Below are 26,928 nucleotides of genomic sequence, written 5' to 3'. Positions count from 1 at the left end.
CTTCCGGTCGCAGCTTGCCAAGTCAAATTAGTGAATTTATTTTCAAACAAAAGCTTGAAGATCCACAGTTTATCTTTTCCTCTGATGCTCACCCATCTCAAAAACCACAATGGTCCATTATGTTGGACTTCACACAACAGGACAACAACACTTGCTTGATTTTTTTTTCCATTAGTGCATTTGTTTTCAGCTGTCTCGTTATTTCTTCCCTTTATGCATTACCTGAAAACTTGTACTTTATTTTTTAAATACCATCTTGTAAATTCTCAAATAAAATCCAAACGTATTGACAGCTGCATTTAAAGGTAATTTGAGTATAGTTTGTAATTTTACAGCAATTATTCTATCAGAAATACAGCACAAAAGCTGATTGATTAATTCTGATTCCTCTATTGTGCTTCATGGGTTGATGAATGTTGAACTTCTGTTAATGAAGCACAACACACTGCAAATTTTTCATAGTAAAAGCCTTCGAGGCAAAAGCAAGAGATCATTCCCTGTGATCTTCTCGGAGCATTTTAATGTGAAACAGGTGAAGGAAATGTTGTGTTTGCATTATAAGAGCTGAGCAGAAAACAGGAAGGTTTCCTGTTTTGTGAAATATACTTTATGCCGTAGCAGAGGAAATCAGAAACAATGGCCTGTAGCTAATAATAGACGGTTTCAAATATGCTTTAAGTGTATGTTTATCAGAGAAATGTTACTTGGTGCGTCGCAATTGATTTTTCTTCTTACATTTTTATGCGCACAGACTCATATCTGTGAACCAGATATTTTCTAACACAGTTTCTTGTCTGATGATTCAGCTGGGAGGGTTTCATGGCCATATAAGCACTGAGAGTGCCCCAGCTCCAAGTCACCTTACATTGTCTAAGCAGAAAATGAATAGGACTGTTACTTCTGGAAAATTAACCACCCGAAAAAGACTTCCTCCCGCTCTGCAACTCTATACCAGTGAGGCTGAATGTTTCCAGTGCGCCTAGCTTCACCAACCAACCATTTCAGCGTAATCAGCGTTGTTTTGTTAAAAGGGTCAAGTGTTAGTTGCTTCACTTGTGAAACATCACTTTTCAAGACTGTTTAATTCAGTTGAGAGGAAATGCCATCTCATGTTGCCCCTTTGTATTTAACTCAGCTGCCATGACCCAAATCTTCCAAACCTACCCACTTATGTAACTTCGCTCTTCTCTGTGTGCCCTGTTTCCTTGTCGTATCTGCGCGCGCACGCGCGCGCACACACACACACACACTGCTTCCCGCCTATAGCCAAAAAAGCCCTCCGGCTCTTTTAACCTGCACATACTTTAACCACTACAACCATTTTTGTCAAACTTGAACCTCATTATTGTTTATTTGATCACTTTCTGATCCACACATAGATGAACACGCGCACACACACCGGTCTCTCTATAGTTGTTAGGACATTCGTTGTCATAATGCATTCCCTAACCCCTTACCCTAACTTAGGACTGGCCAAAATATCCTGACAAATATCCTCACAACGATGGTTTCGAGCTAAAATTTGTCCACACAACCATATAAGAACACGTACACACACACACACACTCACGGAGTCTTACACTCCTTTCCTCTGTCTTTCCTCTTCACCCAAAAGCATGTTTCCAAAACCTGACTTTTTGTCACACATCACATTATATCACATTGCATTTTGTCAAAAAGTCATCCATGCTTATCAAGCCTGCCTTATGTAACCAACCTCCTCAAGTCCAGGATCCTGCACCCTATGTTAAGCAGCAGCAGCAGCACCACCCACTACCCCCCCCCCCCCCCACACACACACACACACACACAAACAGTATCTACTGTATGTACCACACATGCATGCACAAAGACTCATATCTAATAATAACCGTGTAAAAACGGTTGTTTGACCTTATTTTTCTGTGGCATAGCTCTTAATCTCCAGTCTCTAAAAATTCCCCGTAAACCCAGGAAGCATTATTAATAACTGCACACGTATCGTAGATTGTACAATGAATGGATGCAGGTGCATTCTAGTCATCACTCAAAATGATATACACAGTCTATTTATGCATATATACACACTCTTATTTAGACAAAACAAATATTCATTTCTGGCTTAGTGCCTCAATCTGTCTATGTATGTGATAAAGTAGTAAAATATATTTTCAAGTTTCTGTTGTCATTTGATCACAGATTTTAATTATGTTTCATTATTAATTTGGACTTCTGAATTGTGCATAATGATTATCAATAAGGATTCTACTGAAACACAAGAAATGATGACAATAAATTATTGCCCAACACAGTATCAGAATCTTTTTTAATTTTTTTTCAAAAATTAAATTTAAACTCTTATCTTCTTCATCTTTAATTTTAGATCTTAGATACAGTTTTATTTTGTTACGTTTTACTTTTTGTTAGGTAGTCTCATTTTGCCATTAGTTTGTCTGGATTTTGAGAAGGCAAACCGATTTACTGTTTTTACAGCCATTTTCCTGCTGTGGAAACAATGTTGAGTGTTTATGTTTATACCAGAGTTGTGTGGCTACACCAGTAGTCTTCCACAGTGTCCTTCCTATGCTCGCAAACACATGCAGACACAGTCACACACGATGCTTGTGACTGTGTGATCTATCAGCTACTGGGCAGGAATGACATGGCCCCAGCCCAGCCCAATAAGCTCATTAATCAGGCAGGGAGAGGAGTGGGTGGAAGGAGGACACAGTGGTGAATCTCATTATCTTACTTCACAGCACTGCTAATCAGTACATTTATTGATGATGACCATTCCCATTCAGTGAGAGGAGATTACTGTTTCCATAACATGTAGGAAAGAAGGCATTTGAACTTATGTATCCACATGTATGGTATGTGCTTTCTGGGTGGAAGGATAGTCTCCCTTCTCACCATCAACTATATACACAAAGACTCTCTCTTATACCCTCACACACACACACACACACACACACACACACACACACACACACAGTTTTCTTCTCGAACATGCATGTCCTTGCAACTACCTGATCCATCAAATTGTGGTAATTCTTTTTTTATTTGGTTCTTTATATACAGCTTTCTGTCATTGGCATGAAAAAAGAATCTGTTTTAGGTGTCACTGACCTTTTTGGGGTTGCGTGGGTGTATAAGAGAGAGAGTGTGTGTGTGTGCATATGTTGTGTGTGGACTTCATCCTATAAAGAGTCCCTGCAGTACATATTAGAAATGAAATGGTGAAATGATCACAGTGTAAATGAAAAGTACATAAAATCTAAATGGAAATGAACAGATAAAAAATGAACTCATATAACAGACAAATATGAGCTCTGTCATGATAACATGGTATTCACAATCCCAGATGATGCTTTTGCTTGTATCAAGATTAGATTTTTAGTCATGCCAACAGCTTGACCTTATGATTAGCAATGCTGCTCTGCGGGTCAGTCCACTCCTTTGGTCCACACTGAACTATTGCATGGATTCCCATGAAATCTGGTGTAGCCATGGGCGCCACTGTAGCTCACCTGGGGTGTGGGGTGTGTCCCAACCGCAGCGGCCCCTTTAGTTTATGACCGAATACCTGCAAAGCTAAATACATTACTGTTAACGTCAGCTGCACTCTGTGTTTAGTGCTACCTAGCAAATGTTAATATGCTAACATGCTAAACTAAGACCGTCAGCATTATATCTTCTGAACATCAGCATGTTAGCTTTGTCTTTGTGATCATGTTGGCCTTGAGCTCGAAGCCCTGCTACGCCTAGATACAGCCTCTCGGAAACTTAACACGGGTGTAGTCTCTTGACATTGTTTAATATCTTTACTATGTTTTTTTTTATGTTTTTTATATATGTTGCACATCTCTAATTGCAAAGTACATGACAGAAATAAAAAATAATGCATAAACGAACACACATGGGAAAAACACAACAGGACTTCAATTAGGTCAGCAATATATAGAGAGCGTTGCAAGCCAGAAACATAATTTGTTATGTAATTTTTCAGTTTTTTTTTTCCTTAAATAAAATTTATGAGCAAGTAGATTTGTTCAGCAAGTTTAAAGCCATTAAACTCTCAAACGTGGTGGAGAGATTCATGATTTCTTCCAACCCAGGTCTGACAATACCATTTATCCTGACATCGCCGCTCACTGACAAGTAAAATTCACTATTCACTGATCTACTTAAATATGTTTTAGGTATGCCACACTATTAACTCTGATATCATCTTAAGGAAATTAATTTGTGGAAACGTGTCTTCTTACATATCCTGACATTACCATTCGTTTTGGTTATAGAGTGTTATTTTTTGTTCACATGTGGTTCACTATCCTAGAGATAATACTTGAAACTCCTTATTTAGTGCAAGGGGACAGCTTATGACTCCACACTGCGGGGAAAACGTTTACCAAACCTGATGACATGAACAAATTTAGACCAATAAGATATTTTTAAATATCAGCATTGGTAACTTTTCGGTCCACCGCCCGGCCTCAACAAAGAGCACACATGCCTGAAAATGAAAAGTGCCAGTGTGTGCAAAGTCTGAAATATACAGGGCTGTGCAGACATTGCAAGTAGTGCACAGGTGTGCAAAAACTGCTTGGGTAATAAAAAAAATAGTGTGTAAATAAATAAAGAGAAGGGGTTAGCAAAGTTAGACGGGCTCGCTACCGAAGTGACGGGCGGACTCGATGTTAATGATCCACCGCCACCTCCCACAGGAGAGTTTTTGGAACAGATGGTTGCCTTTTGTGTGCCAAGCTGGTGGCAGTCCTCCTTGCCTTCTTCATCACCTGACTGTCACGCGTTTCCTTGATAGACGGCTGCAAACAGCCAGTGACCCGCTAAGTAGAGCAGCCGAAAACTGCCGGAGCTTCTCTTCAGGAGGAGCGGGGCGAGGCAAAGGTGGACCAGGCTGTTATGGTATGCTAGAGACAGAGAGAGAAGGTGGTTTGTTGTAGGAGAAAAAAGGCGGTGTTGAGCAGTGGGAACCCGGGAGAAGGAGAAGAGAAATTCTTCCCATCCCTCTGTCTTTTCCCCTCCTCCTCCCCAGTGGTATTAATTAACAGCAGCAGATGAGTGGAGAATGGGAGCCTGAAGGGAGAACAGGTTCACGCCAGGTTAGCCTGTGCTGTTGTGGGCCCTCTCTCTCTCCCCTTCCCTTTCTCTCTCTCTCTCTCTCTCTCTCTCTTTCTCCTCTCTCACGTATAAAACACACACAAACAATAGGAGGTGTTACAAATTTTAGAAATGTCAGCATCCTCTCATTATGGCCAGAACTGAAATTGCTACATGCCTCGAAAATGGTGGAGTTTTCCTAAAACCCAATTTAACAACCACTTTTAGCTTGAACACGCCCCCTTCACATATTTAAAAAAGACCATTGAAATCCAGGGCGTACCAGGCTGGGACACCCCACAACCACTGACACTCACAGCTCTGACAAATCGTAGACCCAGCCCTCCCTCCGTCGACGCTAAATGCATTCAAGCCACCTTTCCCAATCGTCTGTGTCAGTGTCTGTCGGAACAGATTTGCTTCAGTTTTAATCAGTACAGCTGCCTGCATCTGCAGTTGCAACGGTTCACATTTCTCTCTTGTGTAGCTCTGACCCGAAGCGTCTTTTTTTACTCAACATTGTAAGCAGTGGAAAGCGGAAGACTGCTGTACTTTCAAGTACCTTCACTGATGGTCATGACAGGGGTCCAGAGCCAGACTTGTTAGAAACTCTGGCTAAGGTTAGCAAGGCTTCAGCAGAAGCAGCAGAGGCAATTGAGAGTACCAGGATACTGGACGTGTCTGAGTGTTTGAGACGATGTACATTTGCCCCAAACAAACACTGTATACCACTGTTACTAATATTACTGCTACACGTGGTCTTACATTCTCTCCCTCTTTGCAAAGTATACACAGGTTTAAAATGCCTACCAGCCTTTCAGCCAAAGTGACTTTCCCTTTTCACACTGTTTGAGGCTAAAGCTAGCTAGTATTTCACGAGAATCATTGGAGAGAAGTCCAAAAAAAGCACACATAAATTTTGTGCAGAAGACATATTTTTCACTCCTCACATTTATCTTGTGACCTCTCTGGGGGGTCCTGCCCCTTAGGTTGTGAACCACTGCTTTATCCAGTCTTCTTTTGAAAAAGGCAAAGAATGGCTGTTTTGGTGAATACCACAGACTGCGTTAGGAATCAGTTGATAGTATAGGAATATGTGTGTAAATGTAATTTACTTATTTGGAAAAGTGGCTTTAGTGGATTTGCTCAAACTATTTTTTTTGTCCTGTTTCTTCTTTTCTCCTGCCCTTTCTTTCCCTTCCTGTCTCTCTTTCCCTCTTTCTGTCTGTCACTCCCTGCAGAATTCTATACGACACAACCTGTCCTTGAACAAGTGTTTTCTCAAAGTGCCTCGCTCCAAAGACGACCCTGGAAAAGTAAGTATTTCCTGAACAATGTAATACGACTGGAAAGCTCAGCTTGAATTAAGGTGTGACTCACAATGAAAATGCAAACCTATTTCAGCAAGCTTACAAATAAGGCAGGGGCTACGGCGATTACTTTTCACGTGTTTAGTCGCCCGCGTGCCACATGTGTGCACACATTCGTGCGTTAAGTGCACCCAGAGACACCCGTGCGCACTTGTTCTCTGTCTCTGTCACACACACACACACACACACACACACACACACACACACACACACACACACACACACACACACACACACACACAAGCATGCACACACACAGTGTATGCACTTAAAAGCAATTTGTAGCCCCATAACCGGCTGTGCTGAATGCCTGATGCTGCTTTCTCTGTTTTCCGCGACTCTTCCGATATTGATTCTGCCAAGTAATAATGTGGTACAGGGAGTAATGAATAATAAGTATATGTAGGTACACTCCTTCAGATGTGAGGCCATTCACGCATCTGTTATGCTTTATTAGGCTCCGTTTCATTCTTTCTCTCTTCACGCACACAATCAGAGGAAGCTTTAGATATGTTTCACCACTGTGACTACTGTGGTGAGGAAGCAGAGTTGCCACAGCCACTTCAGCAATGCCGGTTTGATAACAACAACTTGTCAAGTCCTTGTTTGTGCTGAATGGGAGGAATTGCTCAGACGGGGAAAGTATATAATTACAGCTGATCACTGAAGCTTGTCCTTACAAGATTTTTTAATAAAAGCTCAAATGTCTGCATTTCAGCTCAACGCGGGGTTAATGTGAAAAGCAATCCACCACTTTTACAAAAACTGACAAGCCCAAACTTTTCATTGAGCTTTCAGAACTCTGCTCATTTTGTCTGGGGTGGGGGTGTCTCCAGGCTGCGGGGATTTTGGAGCCATTGAAAAATGAATTAGGGGGAAGAAGGTTTAAATAATTCAAACAAAATCCTTGGGCTTGAGTGGAGGCCCATAGTCTGCAAAGACACAAAGAGAGCGCCCCCCCCCCCCACCTCGCCCCCCGATTAGCCTGACTTGGACCTGACCAGCACCTTAATTCACACCGTGGATCGAAGTGGTCGATACCTCGGCATGGGGGGAGGTCATCTGTGTGTAGAGAAGTTGAATGTACATGCTCTGTTTGAAGCCATAGAGAGAGGGGAGAAGCTAAATCATGCATGTGCTAACGTTAATTGGCTGTGTACTGTTCAGTGATGTGGGACTGAGAGACAGGGGGAGGAGAAGAGGCAAGGATGGGGGGAGGGGGGGGGGGGGGGGGGGGGATTGGGCTGTGTGTGTGTGTGTGTGTGTGTGTGGCCTAGATGAACCTCCTGAATTCAGTCTGCAGCTTTGGACCTCCTTGGGAGGCAAGAGGAAAACTGAAAGGGAAAAAGAAAATCAGACCAGGAGGAAATCAAGGACCTAAAAGCAATTGATTTCCTCCTTTCTCATTGTATGTGTTTATTTTGGAGGCTGCTATGTTTTAACATTGTGTATCAAAAGGATTTCAGTGGATTTTCTGGGGAAAGGAAGCAGGAGCATGCACCACAGGAAAACTAAACCTAGTGAAAACTGATTGGATACAGAGCTGGAATAACAACAGATACAGTGGTCTTATCGGATGCAGGGGAGATCCGTCTACTGCACTTTTTTTTCTGTTTAGTGAAACTTGGTTCCCTCTATTAAGGGTACGGAAGCAGCCTCTGCAGCCTTTTTCCACAGAAGTGAGGGAATAGAAAGAGAATTTATACTATCCACTATAGGACGGGATACTTTTACATCATAAGCACATGGAAGTGATGGACAGAACTCTGGCTCTGATATAAGTTCACGGACAATAACGGATACTGAATAATATAATATGCAGTATGTGTTCAAATCTGCCATCTTTACCTATAACATTATCTAAAACAGAGGGGAGAAGTTACTGTGCAGATGGGTAAAGTAGTAAAATCAAACTTGGAATAATGGCAGCCCATCTAGGTCATTATTTACAATAACAATTTAAGGGTAAAATCGTTTCCTCAGACAAATATCTGGGGATTCTTATTGATATTAACTTGAACTGATGTTTTTTCCTCAGGAATCTAAAGTTCTTCAAGGTCAGTAAGAATCTTTTAAATGTTTTCCATCACGAGTTTTGTGGCCAGTGCCTTGTTTTATGCGATTGTACATTGAGTTAACAGCCTTACTGCCAATGATAAGAACCGGATTAACAAGTTTATTAAAAATGCTGGATCTGTAAATGTAAATTTACTCCTGATTCATGACAGAAGGTTTTGGAGGAAAGAAGCAACAGAAGAGTTCAAACCAGACTTCAGCTGGAAGGTGGTGCGGTTACGGATGCAACAATGCTCCAGAGATTTAGAAGGCCACAGCTGTGAAATATTTGAATGTCATATGATCCTTGTTTGTTTCCTTAGATGTGGGTAGTGTTTATAGGCAGATGGATACTGGATTTTTTAGTCTAATAAACATAATGATATTTGGGAGAAAAATCAGATAAAGATATAACCAGACATACTGAGTGGGGCATAATACAGTTGATAAAACGTGTCAGTGCTCTCTGCTGGACAAACCATGTGACCCTGTTTGTTAATGACCTATTTTCAGGTTTTCAGGTGTATCGCTTATGGCTGGCTGTTAATTTTATCCATTGAAGGACAAAATATGCTGCTAAATACTAAAGCTTTTAATTAGTGGCTGTGTGGGTTCCTGAGCTACTCTAATCTCCTCTTGGAATATGTGTTAGTTTGTGTGTTAACGTCCTGTTGTGGCGTGTGTTGTCTTTCTTATGTTGTGTGCTGTAACCTGCCTGACCCGTGTCTTTGTCATTGTTCATGGGAAGTAATTAATTACACTTCCTCAAGTACCATATTGAAAGACAGTTTTGAGTTTTTATTTTGGAAAATGGTCATAATTACTTGTTAGTTTCCAGATCTGGATTTTACATTCAACACGAGTTTAGCTACTGATAAAAAATTATCCTTTGCTGTAGTTTTACCCTCAAGTACAGTTGAGTTGTCAGACTTTGCACCACATGGACCACGTACAGCAAAAAATTCCAGTATTTCTAACACATTAGTACATCGATATTTGAATCCTGTGCATGGTGTGTTTCTTATGGTGACCTATATGCGGCGCCCATGGCTGTACACAAGGTACATTTTGGTATTTACAGGTAACAGTACTTTTGCTTGTAATGGAATATTTTTGTTTCTTCTCACTGTGCCACTGTGGTGTTTCTATTTTTGTTTAAAACAATTTTCAGGATTCCTTATTACGAAAAGATAAGCATGAATGTGAAGGTGTATCTAAACGCACAGAGCAATCAGAAGTACTGGAGAAATACACAAGCAGTTTCCACCAAACACAAGACTCAGCGGCTTGTTTCTTTTTGTTGGTGTCGCTCTTCAGGGTTCCTACTGGGCCATAGATACCAATCCTAAAGATGACACAGTACCCAGCAGGCCAAAGAAGAGACCACGATCTGGAGAAAGGGTAAGTATTTTAACGACATTTTGGGAAATCCTCCTATTGATACTAAAGTTTGTTGTTTTAAAAGCCTTATTAATGTGGTGATACACCACTCAGATAGTATTCAACTGACACCTCTGCAGACATCTCCAAAGTAAGGAAAGACTAAAAGACGGTTTGACTGACCAGCAAACCAGGGAGGTGTCTTCACTCATGACACGAGCAGTGAAATGTTCCAATAGATCAGACTCTACACTGAATAATGCAAACCAAATGACAGCTTAAAACACATCTGCAAATTAAATATGTTTTTCTGTTATGTGTCATTTTTGTGATTCAGTGGTATAAATTGTAATCAGTGGTACACAGTGTTGGCCAACAATACCCACATTTCCTGACTAGAGACATATGGAGACCTGGCATCACAGTTGTAAAAGATCTGGGATTGTGGCCTAAATTCCTTGATATCAAGTAACAAAGCCAGAGGATGGGGTGACAGGGGGGAGGGGTTTAGGGGATGTATCATCTTTATACCTCACACTTCAAATACTGTTACTGAGCAGTTTTGTGTTTCTTTCCCTCCAGTTGCAGCCACATGGTCAACTACCTGCTTGACCGCGGTACTAATTAGTGTCTCCATGGAGAGACTTGCTGCTTGCTGCATGTTATGCTTATTTGAAGGGTCTCTATCGGTCTAATTGTCTGCCGTACCAGAAGATGATTTGTTTGGGCATTGAATAGGATCTGTTTGTGTTATTATTACTTTGTGAAGCTGCAAAAATAGCAAAGACCTGAACCACAACATGCACCTTTTTTTCCCTGGCTGGGTTGCACAGGCTTGATTGTCCTTGTTTGTACCATTTGATATTGACTCAGTTATTACAGGACCCTCTTCTACAGGAGAATGCAGAAAAAAATGCCTGTGTCTGATAGAAATACCCCATCTCCAGTACATGTGCCATTTTCTATAGGCCATTATGTGCCACAACAGAATCACAGCCTGTAGTCTCAATTAAAGAATGGCATGATTGTATACTCATCCAGGTCAGGTGGGCTTGCCTTACAAGTTAATACATGTTAAGCACGGACTCCTGGATTGGCAATTTTCACAATGCCACAGAAGCAGCAGGAATCACCTACGAAATAGAACAGAGTAGAACAGTGAGAACGCAGAAGTAGGAATGAAAATTGGTTTCGGGAAATTGATTGACAGCGGCCGAGGCTATAAATATATGTTACCCTCCATCAGCTCGGCAGAATGCAGCTGCTGTTCAGTCATTAACCTGAGGATCTGAATACAAAAGCAGAACAGAGTGAGCGCCAGGATGTATTGCATGTCTTATATCACCTCTGTCTGCCTGCATCTCTGTTGTTTTGTCTCTGTCTCTGACTACTGTACATTTAGCGTTTAGTTTTCTGTCTCTTTAGGGGCTGATTAGCACACTCATAACTGGTGTTGGTTTAATGACTGAAATTTAAATGCTACTTTTAAACTAAACTACCAGATTCAGATCCAAGAAGATTTTTGGTTTGTTTAATTATTTTGGAAACAAACCAAAATAATTAAAGACTCTGCTGTGGCATTTACACCAATAGTTTGATGGAATCTAGGCCCTCGTATAAAGGTTAAACGAGTTCAGGCATTAAACTGTTATACCTGCAGAATTAACATGAGCACATGCTCTACAGACAATACAACAAAAAAAAATAATTAGAAAATTAAAAAAAAAAAAAAAAGATTCATGATGTTAAGATAAATATTGACATCCGGTATCACTGCTTAGATCACATGTACCATGACAACTCTTCCTTCAGCCAAGGTTGTGCAACCAATTAGTAAAATCAACTGGTGTAGTGGACCAAGCAGAAGACCTGCTGCATCGAATCATCATCAGTAAAGCCTATTTCACAAGGGAGCTATAATTCCAGTGTGCAGACACCTTTCTGTTTTTTTTTTTTTTTTCATACTGTAGATCTTTGTGTCCAGCAGCTGACCCACTGAGGTCTTTCTGAATATGTGCCCAACTATCTTTGTTATTGCCTTAAAGAAAACCTGCAGAGTCTTTCATCACTGTGCAGCATCGCTGGCCATCGCCCTTCTTTTCTCATCCTGTGCTTCTGTCACTGGTTGTGCATCTTGATCATTATCTTTCTGTTTGTGTGTTTATCTGTTTGTCTGCCACTCTTTCCTCTGTCTCTGCCTTTCTTCCTGTATCGCCGCTTTAGCCTTTTCCTCTCCGGGGAACTCAGGCAGGAGTGGAGCGACAAAGTGCACAATCACAGTTGCTCATTGGAGGAAGAATTGAGGTAAAACAGAGAGAAGGGGGAGGGGGGGATTAGGGGGAAGTGTGAAAGAAAGGATGCAGGAAAAAAGTGAAAAAGACATCAAGGTAGAGAGAGCAGAGAGGAAAAAGTCAAGCTGCAAGGGGAAGGAGGGTGAAAAATAAGAAGGAGAGGAGGGGGGAGGGAGAGTATTCTAGGCTTGTGTTCCAGTTAATTACCACAGAAGGCCCCGGGGCTGCCATTAGACATATTTTCTTCACCAACGGTTTTTTTTTTTTTTTTTATTACAAACATTAATTAATTCAGAGGCTTGTCATCTCGTCTTACATGGATGGGCCCTTCGACCCCTTTTCTTACGCCTCACTTGCACCGCTGGCAGACGCACTGTGGGCTGTCACATGGGCTAAGGAGAAACAGGGAGGTTTTAAGTGGTAAGATTTATAGCAGTGTTACCGCCTGAAAAAAAAAAAGGTGGTCTAAATATGCCGTAGTGTTTTCATTGGGGTTTTTGTTGCACCTAGGCTACACAGTCAAAGTCTTTAAAGTCTCTTGATGACAGCATCTGTGCAAATGAAAAGATTTGAAGTTGGCAGCGAGGCTAAACGTCAGCTGCATAAATGCATTGTATAAATGTGTAGACAGGCAGTGTACACTTAGTTTAATACCTGCGTCTCCAGTGCCCTTAGCATAATCACTCGCTTTCATTTCCTGTATGCCTCTCTGTCTGCCTGTCTGTCTGTCCGTCACCACTCAATTATCTCACTACCTATTCTTCCTTTTCTACCCCCTTCTCCCACAAGCCTTCCTCACTCCACTCTTCACCTCTCCGTTGTCTTCTTTTTAAGTGCCTCCACCAGGGAACCGGCAACCCGTTTTGCTGGGAGTTTATCATAAATTAAAGATTGCATTGTTACCAACCAATCCTCTTACTGTAAGCAGTTTGGGAAGGCAGGCAAGCTGTCTTGAACCCTGAAAGGAGTCAGACAAGGAGAAAAAATATTGTCCCCCCTTTTTTTTTTTTTTGCAGGCGTTAATTTAGCCCCTCATCGATCTTTGAATAGTTCCTCATATCCCCACACTCAATTAACCCTACTTTAGCTCTTTGTGAGGACAGCAAAAAAAAAAAAAGAACTGCAGCTGAATACATTTTAGATATGTGAATAATGCATGAGGATGGCTTGATTTATCTTATCAAGTGCAAGTGATGTGTCCACTTTCCAGGCTGTTTAAGTGTCCAGCAATTTAAATGAAGCGCTCCTCAACTAGTTCACATAGTTGGAGCCTGGGGCATAGTGGTGATTCAGGAGGCTCGGCGCAGAATCGCGAACTTGCAGCATTCAGAAAATTCTCATAACCTTTGTCACATTTCATTTCCCTCCTCATTTTTACCGTCACTCTCCTCTGCATACTTCCAATTAGTGGAGAACATATTTGAAATACTTTTGCATATTAATTAACAGGCAATACTGAACAGTTCCTGTTGCAAAAGTATTTGTGCACCAATTCATGTTTTACCAGGCTTAATCCAGTGTGAATATAGAGAGAAAACTCTGTATACAGTACAGCACTATGCAATGCTTAAGTTATCAATTTCATGCATTCATTTGTGACACAGTGATTTTTATGTCCCGTCACCATGGTCCTCTGTGAGTCTGTAGACACAGTCTTGTAAATGCGATAAGTCAGGACTAACACCTTGTAGAAACTTCATAGTTTCACCACAAGTAGCTCATAGATTTTGGAGCACCTCTCTGCATACATTGGCAGACATGATAGACATGGAGCATCACACAAGTGTCCCAGTGTCCCAGTAAGTCATGACAGTGTGACAAGAACAATGCCAGGGCCCTGAAACCAAGGCAGCTAAATGTTCAGCCATCATTTATTTTATTATTTACACCTGTGCTTTTCCTACTGTGACATGTTAAAAGGCCTATGGCTGGTGACGCGCTGGAAGCTTAGGTTATTTTGGTGTCTTCATTATTTATTTGGTAAGCTTGTCCTCTGTCCTGTTCTTCCACCAGGCATCTACTCCTTACAGCCTAGAGTCAGAGTCTCTGAGGATGGACTGCATCATGTCAGGAGGGGCGTCTCCCACTCTGTCCATCAATGCTGTCACCAACAAGGTATGACACCAGCTATTCAGTGATAATCAAAGGCAAACATTGGCCGGTTCCAGCCTCTCAAATGTGAAGATGTGATCCTTTACTTTGCCATAGCCTTTGGGGTTTTGTACTGCTGTCCAATTTAAAAAGCTACTAGAAAATGGAGTTATGACTTAAAGTTAAAAAGAAGGTAAATCACAAGGTAGAACTTAGTACAGTGGAGAAACACAACAATCAGTTGTTTCCATGGCAACATTTAACCTCTGGGAGCGTCAGAGTCCTGCAAAGATTCTCATTTTAGGATGTGTCTCCCTCTCAGCAAATTGAGAAACTAATTCAAATATGAAGGTAGCTAAGGGGATACCCAGCACCACAAACAGGAAATGATAAGTCCCTGTGTAGGCAAGATAAATCACTACGGCTATTGGTTTATTGTTACAGCTCTTCACATATTGACATGAGTTCATGAGGGCTTCATACAGTTGCTAATATTAGCTACTGTACCGAATTATTTTCAAAAGTTTATGGATGACTGTGAGTTTGAGCCAAGACATTGAGGTGGCAGGGAGCTGAGGAGACGCGTTTCTACCAACAGTAACACAGCGTGTGATGCTGCTGTGTACTCATCATAATATGCTTCAGAGTCCACAGATATTACATGGAGACATTTTAAATTCTTGAAAAGCTCAGAAAGATGAATATTCATTTCTTAATGATGTGCAAAGATGATTTTGACAAATGAATTAGTCAATAAGATGTAGTCATTTGTACTTGCTGCTGAGAAGAATGTGTTGAACTTTGTTGAGGCTATAAATGAAATCGACTGGATACGTGCTTGACTCAAAAACTGCGGCAGGAGTAGTCTCTGTTTTTCCCTTCCACCATCAGTGGCCTGGATTGTTTTATGGTTCTTCACTTTCAAACACAACCTTATGGAATGACACACACACACACACACACATACTGACTTAAAAAGCAAAACTGGGTGTGGCCGTCTGTATGAGGGTCAGAGATCAAGCGGTAACTGGGACCTCTTGACGCCTGTCTGATCTGGCGCACACACACACAGACACACACACATGGAATGATGATGTGTAGTACATGACCCCTTCGTCTGACCCCGACCAAAGAGAAAATTTGTCCCACAGCAGCAGCTCACATAACTCTGAGTGTTTGGTCTGGACGTGATGTAAAGGTCTGGACTTGATGGCTTATTCCAGTTTTCCATTCTACTCTTTTCACAGATCTTGACTCACACTTCCAAGAATTTGTCAATATGAAACCCTTTGATCACAGTTTTTAACACTTAGAGAATTAAATTATCATCTAAATAATATCTGTGTTTTCTTTTACTGCGTGTTTTACAAGCTATTCATTGTCATTTAACCACTAAAAATGTCAGGCACTTGCTGGTTTATCTTCCTCTCTAATTTGAGAATTTGCTCTGTTTCACATCATTGGAAGTTCAGTTCTTTTTTTTCTCAGATAAAACAGGCAAATATCTCTTTGGGTTTTGGGGAGTTGTGATAGGTGTCTATCATTAAGTTTCACATTTTATAGACTAAAATATTAATCTAAAAAGTAATACATAGATAATGGATTTATATAACTGGAAGATAATTGAAATAGTGTCCTATTTTAGCAGTGGGTTATGTTACCTACCTTCTATATCTTGACTGTTCCCTAAAATATTTACTTTGCTTATGTATTGCTTATGTATATGTATTGATTTATGTATTATGTATCAACTCTAAAAGTAAAAGTTTCTCCACTTTTTTTAACATACACAGACAAATTAGTCATGAAATATGACAACAAATAGTGAGAGGTGAACATCATTAGCAGATAAAGAAATCAGCATCAGGGGGTTATTGTTGGAACATTTCCCCAGACAGTTTGGTGTGGCACGCAGGCAGCAGGTGGAGAGACAACAGGAAACTGTTCATTCACCTTAAGCGTGTCACTTTGCACTGATCCTGTTTTACTCCAGGAGGGACTAAAACTCGATTCGTCTTAGTCATCTCTATACATTTTGAAACAATGATTCAGAGCAGCAAGAGGAAGACCTTGATGGCAACGATGCTGATGCCAACGTCAATGAAATCCACCCACATCCAGACAGGTGGCGTCCTGCAGGCGCAGCAGTGCGTCACAGCCTCTTCAGTAACACATTTGCTCACTAATATGCTGTTTGCACTGGAGAGCCTGTGGTTTCAAAGAGACATTCTCATAATATGATACTAGCAAATTAGGATCACAGAAGGTATTTTCCTTTAGAAAGATTGTTATAGTCATCATTGCATTCAGAAACTGTAATGTTTTTACTTGAATTCCTAAATTCCTTGTAATTGACGCACTGCTAAGTCTAGCCTTTCAGGAAACATCACGAGGTGTTTGGTCATTATCCGTGTTTGTTCTTTTCTAATGCGTAGATGTGAACCTCAAAGGTTCTTGTAAAATAATTTCCTAGTTACTACTGTGGCGCAGCAAGGACAGTTACAGATTCACTCTCTACAGATCACTCACTCACCCACTCACAGAAATGTCCAGGAGTAACACTCAGATTCACCCCCCCAAAAAAACTCTTGTTTTTAAGCTACAAGATGTTCTACAGGGTAGTACACTGCCCTAGAGAGCCTTTACTGTTGTTTGACCCGAAGGCTATATTTTCAGATTTGTCTATACAATTAAATGTAGCCTGGAGGTAACGCCGGCGCTCTGCTTCACAAGTACTGACAGTCAAACAAAACAAGAGAAATATGATTCAACATAATCCTGAGGCATTGCTTTTAAAAGCTTTGTGATCTGTCACCACTAGATAATATGGAGTACACATCCTCTGAAGTGAAGTTTGTGTTTTCATTGGTGCCAGACTCTCAGACAATAAAGTAATTTCTCTTACGCAGTGGTCTCTGGGTCGGGACATTTAATCAAAATCACTGCGTTTAAGGAAAAAAGTTCAGGTCCTGGGCTTTTATGCAGCAGCAGGTCTAATTTGCTTTCAGGACTCTAATTTCCATATTTCCCCATGAGTTGTCTCATAAGTTAATGGTGCATGGGTAACTTCTTCAGGTGGGCAGTGTTCACTTAAGCCTGGATATGAATTGGCAAATGGTACAAAACGAAGGAGAGTAAGAAAATGGGTGAGGAGGAACAATAAAACCATGAATCACTGCCTTTGAAGAAGTTTATATGCTGCATTGCCTCAAAATGTTGGCCCTGTATAATACCCTTTATTTTCACATTAACATGGATCATGGAAATATGTTTGTGTGCATGTGTGTGTTTGTTGATGTGTGTGTGTGTGGTGTGTAGGTAGCATTGTACAACCCCGAGGCGGAAGGCAGCGAGAGTCCTGGGAGTCTGGGCGGCAGCCTGAGCAACAGTCTTTCAGAGCAGAGTTTGGCGTCCGTCAACCTTAACAACCTGAACACGGCCGTCAGCAGCGGCAGCAACGTACACAGCTACACACCAGTAAGACCTTTTCTTCACTTCAGGTGACAGTCTAATGATTGCTGCAGGAGAATTTCTCTTTTCTTATGTCCATCTGCACAAGGACAACAGCTGACCCGAGGTCGCTACAGACTTGGTGTCTGGTTTAAGGACACTTCAGCAGGGCCACTACTTTCTCCCACTTTTCTTCTGCTTTTGTTTTAAATCTTGAAACGGCAAGTTTTTAACTACCAGCATTCAAACTAAAACGGATCTATTTAATCTGGATGATTCAGTCACTGGTCCAGACACTCTCAGTCAGTACAGAAGGTGTGTGCTGCACCCTTAGCAGACTGAGGAGGTGGTAACCAGCTAACGACGTGTACGCTGGATCTACAATACACCGCTGAAACTCTCATTTTTCGTTTGATGTTCAGACTTTGCCAGCAAATATATTTTTCTGTGAGTCTTTTGCAGGGCACATTCAGTGTGCCTAGATGACATATGCATTATTCTGTACTGTAGAGTAAAGCAGATGGCATGAGCAGACACATTTTAACCTGCAAAAAATCTTTAGTTTGAGTTGCTGGTGTTTTTACTCTGAGATGCACTGACAAACAAACAAACAGTCAAAAGGGCATTTTCAGTCTCTTTCCCGTATCGAGAATTTATTTGGGCTCCTCAAACAAATCAAATTTCTCTCTTCCAAAAAGATTTTTGTATTTATAATTTCTTCCTTTCAGAGAACTCAACTGCTTGTTGATGAGTGTTGCATTCATATGCACAGATTATTTAGTTTGATTGAAAATTTTTGTTTTGCAGCCGACTATACTGCTGCTTGCACTGTGCGCAGCCCCTCCCACCCCTCAGGATCAAACACCTCAAAATAAATTCTGAACCTGTAGCAAATGCTGGTATTCTTTGAAAAACTGTCTCTACCGTGTAAAAATAAAACAGCAGGAAACATCAGTCATCCTTTTGTGCTGGCAGTTTAGCATAACCACCTCTGATGCATGCGAATGACGCCTGACCACTCCAGTATTAGCAAATTTTAAACAATTTGTATACAATTAAAAGCAGTTTAATTCTGTTAGCTGACAATTAAACACTGTTTTTTTAGGAGCCGAACAGTGTGTATGTGTGAGGCTGTGTTACTGTTTATGTCTGAGGCCGGAGCCAAAGGACGTAACCAGTGGCCACCCCACTCACACTAACCATGAGTTTTTACGAGGTCCCACATACTGTGCAAACACACACACACATACACATACACACACACACACACACACACACACACACACACACACACACACACAGTGAGGATTATTTAAATCAAGTCTGTGCCGTATCATCTACTGTTATGGTGCCTACGGTCTTGGACAGTGTAAAGTACACTTGAGACTTGGCGGGGCACTGATACACTGAGACATATTTGGCCTGATTTTACTCTGGCTGTTTAAATGATTCCTCATCCTTTACAAAACAAGGTCCTTCAGCTATTTGAATTGATTAGTCTCAAGAAGTGTATGTGTGAGATGATAATAAGATGCAGTTTTGTGTGTGTGTGTGTGTGTGTGTGTGTGTGTGTGTGTGTGTGTGTGTGTGTGTGTGTGTGTGTGTGTGTGTGTGTGTGTTTTTTTTTTTTTTTTAAGAAGGAGGGAGTAGATTAGCCAACCCATCTGTTAGGACATAAACTGTCCCCACGCTGAGCAATTTAGATTTAGAGCTAAATATTTAACGTAAACAAACAGTTTATCACAGGCTCATCAGGTGAAGAAAATTTGTGTGGAGCATTAAGCAATGAGCCTGGAGTGTTTGAGTCAAGAATGGCTGTGACCTGATCTCTAATTTTGATATGAGGAATTTTCCTCTTTTTGGGGAGGGGGGTTAAAATTTAATTTTTTTTATTTAAATGGGCAACTAGGAAATCTTATCATGAAGCCAACATTTTATGTAGTATTCAGTCTGTATGATTTATTGATTTCTTTGCTTACAATGCTTCAACTATCAAAGCACTGATTTCACCAGCGGTAATAGTTTTTATCACTAGTGGTAATAAATGTACTGGTACAGCAATCAAACTCAACATTCAGAATCCTTTTTTAAACTACTTTATATGCAGTTTAGTCCAGTGGTTTCCAGCCTAGGGACTAGACCTCATCCTGTGGCCACAAGTAAGTAAATAAGTTTGGAATATTAGATAAATATGATTCTATGAGCCTTAAACTAACATTTAAATGTAAACGTGTGAGAGGTTTAGGGAGGATGTCGGCTAGGATGTCGATTTGTAGTACATTTAACAAGTCTGTCAACGTGTTTGTGCCTGTCCCCTTTAAACTAAATATAACAAAATTTTAAATACCAGTCTTGGTCCAAAATTATAGAAGTGCTGAAAAAAAAAATCCCAGCCTTTCATTATTTTTTCCTTGTAACAGCTGCTCACCTTTTTACCATCAGTCACTTTTCACCACTCACCTCCCACCTGCATTAGCAAAGGTCAGTGCAATCTCATCTCGTTAACCTCTCATTTCTAGAGGCCATCTTTTGTTTTCCTCCTCACTGCGTTGCCTCCTCCACCCTGCGCCCTTCTCCTCTTTCGTCTCAGACCTCATCTGTGGTCTAGTCCGGCGGGATCAGGGTTAGTTCTGCCTCATTACCTGACGCAGGTGATACCCTCCTGACTGACGGTGATTACTGGTGGCATCACTGGCAGAGATCTCAAAGGCACCAAGAGAGTTGATGGAAAGGCTGCCATTATTGGGTGGAGGTAGATGTGTGTGTGTGGGGGGGTGGATGCGTCATGCTAAGTTGGCTTATATTTGCGGAGGCACAGTGATCACAGCAAATTGCTTGCATTTGCTGGGTGGATGGTGAGGAAGATGACAGCTGGGATGAGATGATTGAGGGTGGAGGAAGACGCAGCATTCACAAACTAAAAGAGAGATTTGAAGCACTATATTGTATTTTGTGTGTGTGTGTGTGTGTTTATATGAAAAGAAATAAGAGCCAAAGGAGGATTTCATTTTAATTGCATGAAAATGAATGTGGTATAATCATCATACTGAATGACTGAATTGAAAAAAAAAAAGATTTGTAGAATTAATTAATTTGAAAATTGAATTTGAAAGACAAAATTTTGAATTTAATTAAAGTAATTCTTTTTTTTTTAATTAAAAAAATAAAAAAGATATGATGATCATTGAATTTTGCTTTTCTGTCTATTTTACAGTGCAGCTCACCCAATTGAAATTCAGGTTTCTCAATTTAGTTTCAGCTACTGGAAGCACTTCGTTTCCTTCTGTGTTGACTGACAGGCCACAGCCCACTCCAGTGCTCACTTGGCTAAGCAGGCCGCGTGGCCCGTTCTTCTCCTCTCACTGTGAAGTTTTGCTTCTGTGCTTTTTAAAAGTCTGGTGCTTCATTGCAGCACTGGCTCAAACAAGCTGCTAATGGTAACTAATTTGAAGTAACTGACTTGGTGAATGGCAGAGGCTTAACTTTTTCTTAAATTCTTAAATTTAAGCAACATACACATGATTTAAATTTGTCTCAGGATTAAAGTGTGCATAGTTTACACTATTGCTTCAAAACAGATTTTTACCATTTTGGATTCAGATTGATCAAAACAAGCTAATCTGTGTGACATTAGAAACAAAATCCTGAATTTTAAAACCACTCTCAGGCTGAAGATATCTCTGAAGAAAGCAATGGGCTGTGTTGGTGGTGCGTATGGTGTGTGTTCCTACAGGTACCAATAAGAAGATGAAATACAATCTAGGAAATCCAGTTTGAGTAAACCGTGAGTTTTAAGACTTTTCAGATGCCAAACCTCTGCAGAACAGTTTATAATACTGCCTAAGAGGCTGCGTTTTACAACTCTGTAACATTTCCTCTGCCACAGTTGTTTTTTTCTTACATCTCAGCGATTGTGGTGTAATTGGAATTGTAGTATTTCCCTCATAAGAGATCTTCATCTTAATTCAAGCAGGCAAAGAAATTGTTATAGTTACTGTCCTTGTTCTGTCTGTGTGTATGTCCTTGTCACACACTAGGCAGTCCACAGAAACATGTGGTAACGCTGAACTTTGTTAGCACTTGTGTGTGAATGTTTCTTTAAATATATGCTCATATTCATCGAATGTTGTGTGTCTCAGGTTCTGTTAGAGGGTTATATGTTCCAAAGCATCACATGAGCACAGCCACACCTCCAAACTATAATGTGTATTATTATTATTATTTTTGCAGTAAAAGATTAAGCCCTCAATATAAGTGTCCTGATTTACCAGTAATTTCCCAGGAATGCACACTTGTCAGTGTTTTGATATATTTTTATAAAACCAAAACCTTCTCTGATTTCCCAGTTTGTCTTATAGTACTTCTCACAGTCCGTCTCTCTCTTCTTCTTCCTCTCTGGTTGTCTTGAAGGTGAGCAGCCACTCAGAGCCTTCATCCCAGTCCCTGAGCCTTCAGCAGCCTGCCCAGCCTCCACCGCCTCCCCCTCCTCCCCCACAGCCCCAGTACGGTTTGTCCGTCCCGGAGTCACGGGACAAGCAGCTCTGTTTCTCCGACTTCGAGGACCTCAGCGCTTCTTTCCGCAGTCTTTACAAGTGTGTCTTTGAACAGTCTTTCTCGCAGCAAGGTGGGTGTCAACTCTCATTTTGTGCGCTCTGTTTGTGTGTGCGCCTGCCCAGCATCTGTAATGATACTTGTGTTCGCAGGAATAAAAAGAAAAAAACGAAACGTGTAAACTTCTATGTCAGGCTTCATGCACATAATTAACTGTCAAGCTTAAGCTCCTATTGAAATGGAAAGAATTTAACATTGCTTTCATAGCAGCAACAGCATTCCAGTATTAACCTCCACCACAGAGTACTCCTACTCTATTGTATTTTAATAAACAAACAATCTGTTGTTCCGCATATCTGCATTTTACGGCTCGCTCAGTCAAATGAGTAAAGGCAATTAAGAGGAAGAATTCAACAGAAGGAGAAAAAAAAACTCAAACACATCTGCAGTCGTGCAGAGCAAAGGGTTCTGCAGCTTTGATAGCAGCTAATTAGATTGGTTCTAAAGTTTGTGAAGCATCTTGCTAATTGCTTCCTGAAGCTTTCAGGTCACCAGGCCTCCTCCCACTTGGACCCCCCACCATCTCACCACCCTCCTATCACCTTCCCTCTCTCGCTTTCTTCTCCACGTACACATCCTCGTGCGTTCTGTAGCCGAAGAGATTGATACACTCTGATGAGCTCCGCAGCTGCTGACCTCTGACAAGGTCCCCCCTCAATTTGTGGTCAGGGGTGCACGCACGGAAAAGATAAGACAATGAGAATACTAGTTGAAAAAAAAAAGAGATATAACACAGAGATCCAGAAAGAAAATGAAGAAGAGAATGGATTTAGCGGATGCTTGAAAGGGTCCCTTAAGTGTGAGGCTTAGCAGGAAACAGTGTCAGCAATCATTGTGTTTGAGAATTTGAGTCACAGTGAGTCACCCAGACAGCGGAGCTCTTCGTCTTCCTTTGAAAAAGCACAGTGTGTCCAAGGCCACACAGCAAACTGTAACTGACTCAGGTGGGGTCAAAGTCACTTCTGCTTCAGATCCTCGTTCTCCTTCAGCCTCGTGAACCACTGTTGAAGCAATAGAGACAAAAAAAAATTAACAAATAAATTAGGACTTGAAATCATCAGTTGGAGTGGTGTGAAAAGTCGGGCGTGAAAACAGCTCATTTTACAATCCAACTTAATAATACTCAGCCTTCCCTTATATCACATTAAAATCAAATGCCATGTTTCAGTGCAATCTACAACAACTTTTTTTTTCAACTCCAGTAACTGTTTTTTACTACAGTTTTTTTTATAGTTAAAAACTGTACATAGACACCTATTAAACTGTAAATGAATAAACAGATAAAACAGTGACTAACATTAAGTATTGAATAGCCACACAGCAGAGAGGATAAAGGAATTGGAAAAAAACAACAACAACAAAAAAAAAACTTGTACAAGCAGGTAAAGTGTAACGACTCCCTGATGGCAGCAGTGAAAATTCACTCAGTGGATTGTGCTCAGAGAGGCAGAGTCAGTACGCTCATCGATTTCCTTATGATTTGTTGGTCACAAAAAAAGAACTCAAGTCCCTTTGCTTCACTGGATCTGTCTGTCTTTCAGTGCTGAGCAATGAAACAGCAGATAAAAGAAAAGTCGACAACTACAGCAAAAAGATTGATATGAGCAACTTAAGAACAAATGTACCGGACAGGAAATAAATCACGAAAACAGTGCACTCTGCTGGCCGCACTTAATGATCACCTCTGTGTTTACATCTATCCTTAGATGATTGTTGAGCTCTATAGCAAAGTACTTGTAAGAATCTTTTACTTTTAACTCAACTTACACAACATAAAAACAATTGCCGCTGCACTACGGCACAAAAGCAGGAAAAACACAACTGCGGTCCAACTGTGTGCCTGAAGAAAAGACAACAATGCGGCATCGCCTGAAAATTTAACAAGGTAGCTCTCTGCTTTACAGTTTCTGCAGCTGTCAGTCGCCATGATGAAAAGTAAAGGAGATAAAACGCACTCTTGGGGTTACCCTTTGCATCCAAGAAGCTGCCATTCACAAGAATCCTCTGCTGTTTGTCAGTCAAAAAAATATAAAATCCATAAGACAAGTTGATGTGGGAGACGTGTGAGTGTGCTGTGTGTGAGAGGGAAAGATTTTCATAACAAGCAACTGGCGAACCACTGACCTGAACTCCTGACCTGACCTGACATTATTTAAGGTTACACAGTACCATATGGGAAGATTCCCAAATTATGGCAGTTTGACTTAAACTGAAAATTAAACTAGAAATTAAACTTTAAGAAGTCAAAAAAAAAAAAAGGTGGAAGACACGACAGGCAGTTCAGCACATGTTGTAATGCACACCCAGTGATTATGGTAATATGTAGTTACTCACTGAAAAGTCAAACCTCTCAAAAAGATAGTAGGAAGAATTAAAACCTTGAGGCAAGTCAGGATCGTCTACTGCTTTGTGTTTAGTTTTCTGTCAGTTTTCTGTTGGTAAAGGTTGTAGATATAATTCTTTTACAAGTTCCCTGAAGGTCAAAGCTTTAATACTGTCATTGTACTTTATCCCTACACAATTTATTAGCCTTGTTAATTTTATCCTGTACCGAGAGATTACTTTACCTTCTTGACTATTTCCTTTTTTTCTGAGCTCTTGTTACACTTGATTTGTTATTTGGAAAAGCTACAGTCTTCACAAAAAATAACACACATAGACACAGCCTCAGAGAGATCATTTAAATCTTGGCGTATATGTAGTAGGAAAGACGTGTCAATCTGTGCAGCAAAGAAAGCCTGCAAACTTAGAAAACTGTCGTCTGTGCAACATTTAGCTTCCTTTCCTGTGCTCTGAAGACACTTACGAGCTATGAGCTTCATGAATACGCTTTTAGAATTTGATAATCAGGTATTTATAAGCACCAGGAACTGAACCACAAAACAAATCAGCTTAGTGTTCATCTTAGCTGTAGAACAGCCTTTATAAAAATGGTTTTCAGTGTCTGAATAAATGTTCAGATCTGCCAGAAAGGAACTTTTGAGCTTGAGTAAACATGTGGGTTTAAATATGTGTGGGAAAAAAAGGCTGGGGAAATACCTTAGATGGATGAAAAGGGCAAAGTGAGATGGACAACAGTTGAAAAAGATTATTTCCAGACCACAACAGATTGTCCGTCTCTTCACAAATAATTAATTTTCCTCATTTGTTGATGTTTTTTCTCGGCAGGTTTGATGGGTATGCCTGGTGACTCCAGCCAGCAGGCCCGGACCGCGTGCTCTTACCAGCACTCCCCAGGTGCGGGGAGCAGCGGCGGCCATCACCACCAACACAACCACGGCCAGGCGTCGCATCACCCCCACCACCCTCAGCAGCACCTCTCCCCTCACTCCACCCATGGCCAGCACCAGGCACACGGTCAGCATGGTCAGCACCAACAACAGCACCCTGCACACTCTCAGCAGCACCCGTCTCTCTCCCACCAGAGTCATACTGGACAGACTTGCTCCACAACAGGTGAGAACAGCGTTTTCCAATGAGTGAGTGTTTTTCCAGCTTCTGGTCAAGAGGTGTTTATGTGTAGGAGTTGTACATTTCTGACTTTGGTGACACCTGCTGGTAGAATGCTGTATCAGAAAAAGGCACTGTGGCACACAGCAGTACACACTTATTGCTTCTGAATGAATCAGCTAAAAGCAGCACATAGACAATGACAGCTCAGAATGATTTGACAGATGCTATAAACAAACACATTCAGACACATACAGAATTACAGTTTGCCCTTGAAAGTTTTCTCTAGCACCACAGGGAACTCCTGAGTTCTTTATCATTACTCTAAGATGTAGTTGTGGCCATCATCTTGAAATATTTCAGCATTGTTAATGAGAAATCACATTATTTCCTTGAGTTGGGCATGGCGAATGGATATTGCTATGCACATCATATTATACAGAGTATAAATAAAAGCAGCCGAGTGGGAAAAGTGTCAGTCTCCTAATTGTAATTATAAGTAGGAAGTATGGGAGACTTAGTAAGGCTATAAAATCTCCTAACTGGAAAAAGAACTTTAGATGTGTTTACAAACTGGTGCCAAAATAGCTTTAAAGTTACCATCACTGCCTCTGTCTGGTTTTAACTTGTTGTTGTTGACTTGCTACAAGTATATGAACAATAATAATAATAAATGAACAATAATTATAAGTTAGACTACAGGACTAGCAGTGGGGGGGTAATCAATGCTCTGTTGTCATAACAGCAAGAGGTTTCCCTGTTTTATTCCATGCTGATGCCACGGGGTGAACGCAGCATTAGGACAAGACTCTACCAGAGCCATGAAATCAGAGTAATAGATTATTCCGAATATTTCATAGTTAAATTGATCCAGAATCTGAAAGTGAATGGATTCAAAATTCACACAGGCCTCCCTGGGAGTTGTAGTTAACATATTTTTGTACAAAGTTTTGTACCATACTTTTTTTTTTTTCAGTGAATCATGAATTTAACTAGTGGTCACCTCACATTGTATATAAGAAAAAGGAGAAGAAATAAGAATAAGAAAACCAATAGAACTTATACTTTTGAAGCCTACATGCCCATTGCAACCTATATCTCTACACCCTTTTTCTAATTCTTGTGAA

General features: G+C 40.8%; 1 protein-coding gene across 1 annotated transcript in view; it reads left to right on the top strand.

Moving 5' to 3' along the window:
- Window positions 1-26,928, top strand: part of LOC121193224 (forkhead box protein J3-like) — a 52,946-nt gene that overhangs the window by 19,742 nt on the left and 6,276 nt on the right. Inside the window, exons 4-9 of the mRNA XM_041055441.1 lie at window positions 6,345-6,419; window positions 9,846-9,929; window positions 14,213-14,314; window positions 17,609-17,767; window positions 22,151-22,364; window positions 25,520-25,807. Of these exons, the coding sequence (XP_040911375.1) occupies window positions 6,345-6,419; window positions 9,846-9,929; window positions 14,213-14,314; window positions 17,609-17,767; window positions 22,151-22,364; window positions 25,520-25,807 (922 nt within the window). The remainder of the gene's footprint in view (window positions 1-6,344; window positions 6,420-9,845; window positions 9,930-14,212; window positions 14,315-17,608; window positions 17,768-22,150; window positions 22,365-25,519; window positions 25,808-26,928) is intronic.

This window comes from Toxotes jaculatrix, chromosome 2, assembly GCF_017976425.1.
Source record: "Toxotes jaculatrix isolate fToxJac2 chromosome 2, fToxJac2.pri, whole genome shotgun sequence".
Lineage (NCBI taxonomy): Eukaryota > Metazoa > Chordata > Actinopteri > Toxotidae > Toxotes > Toxotes jaculatrix.
Note: the sequence above shows the minus strand (reverse complement) of the source record. Positions and strands in the feature narration are given on the sequence as shown.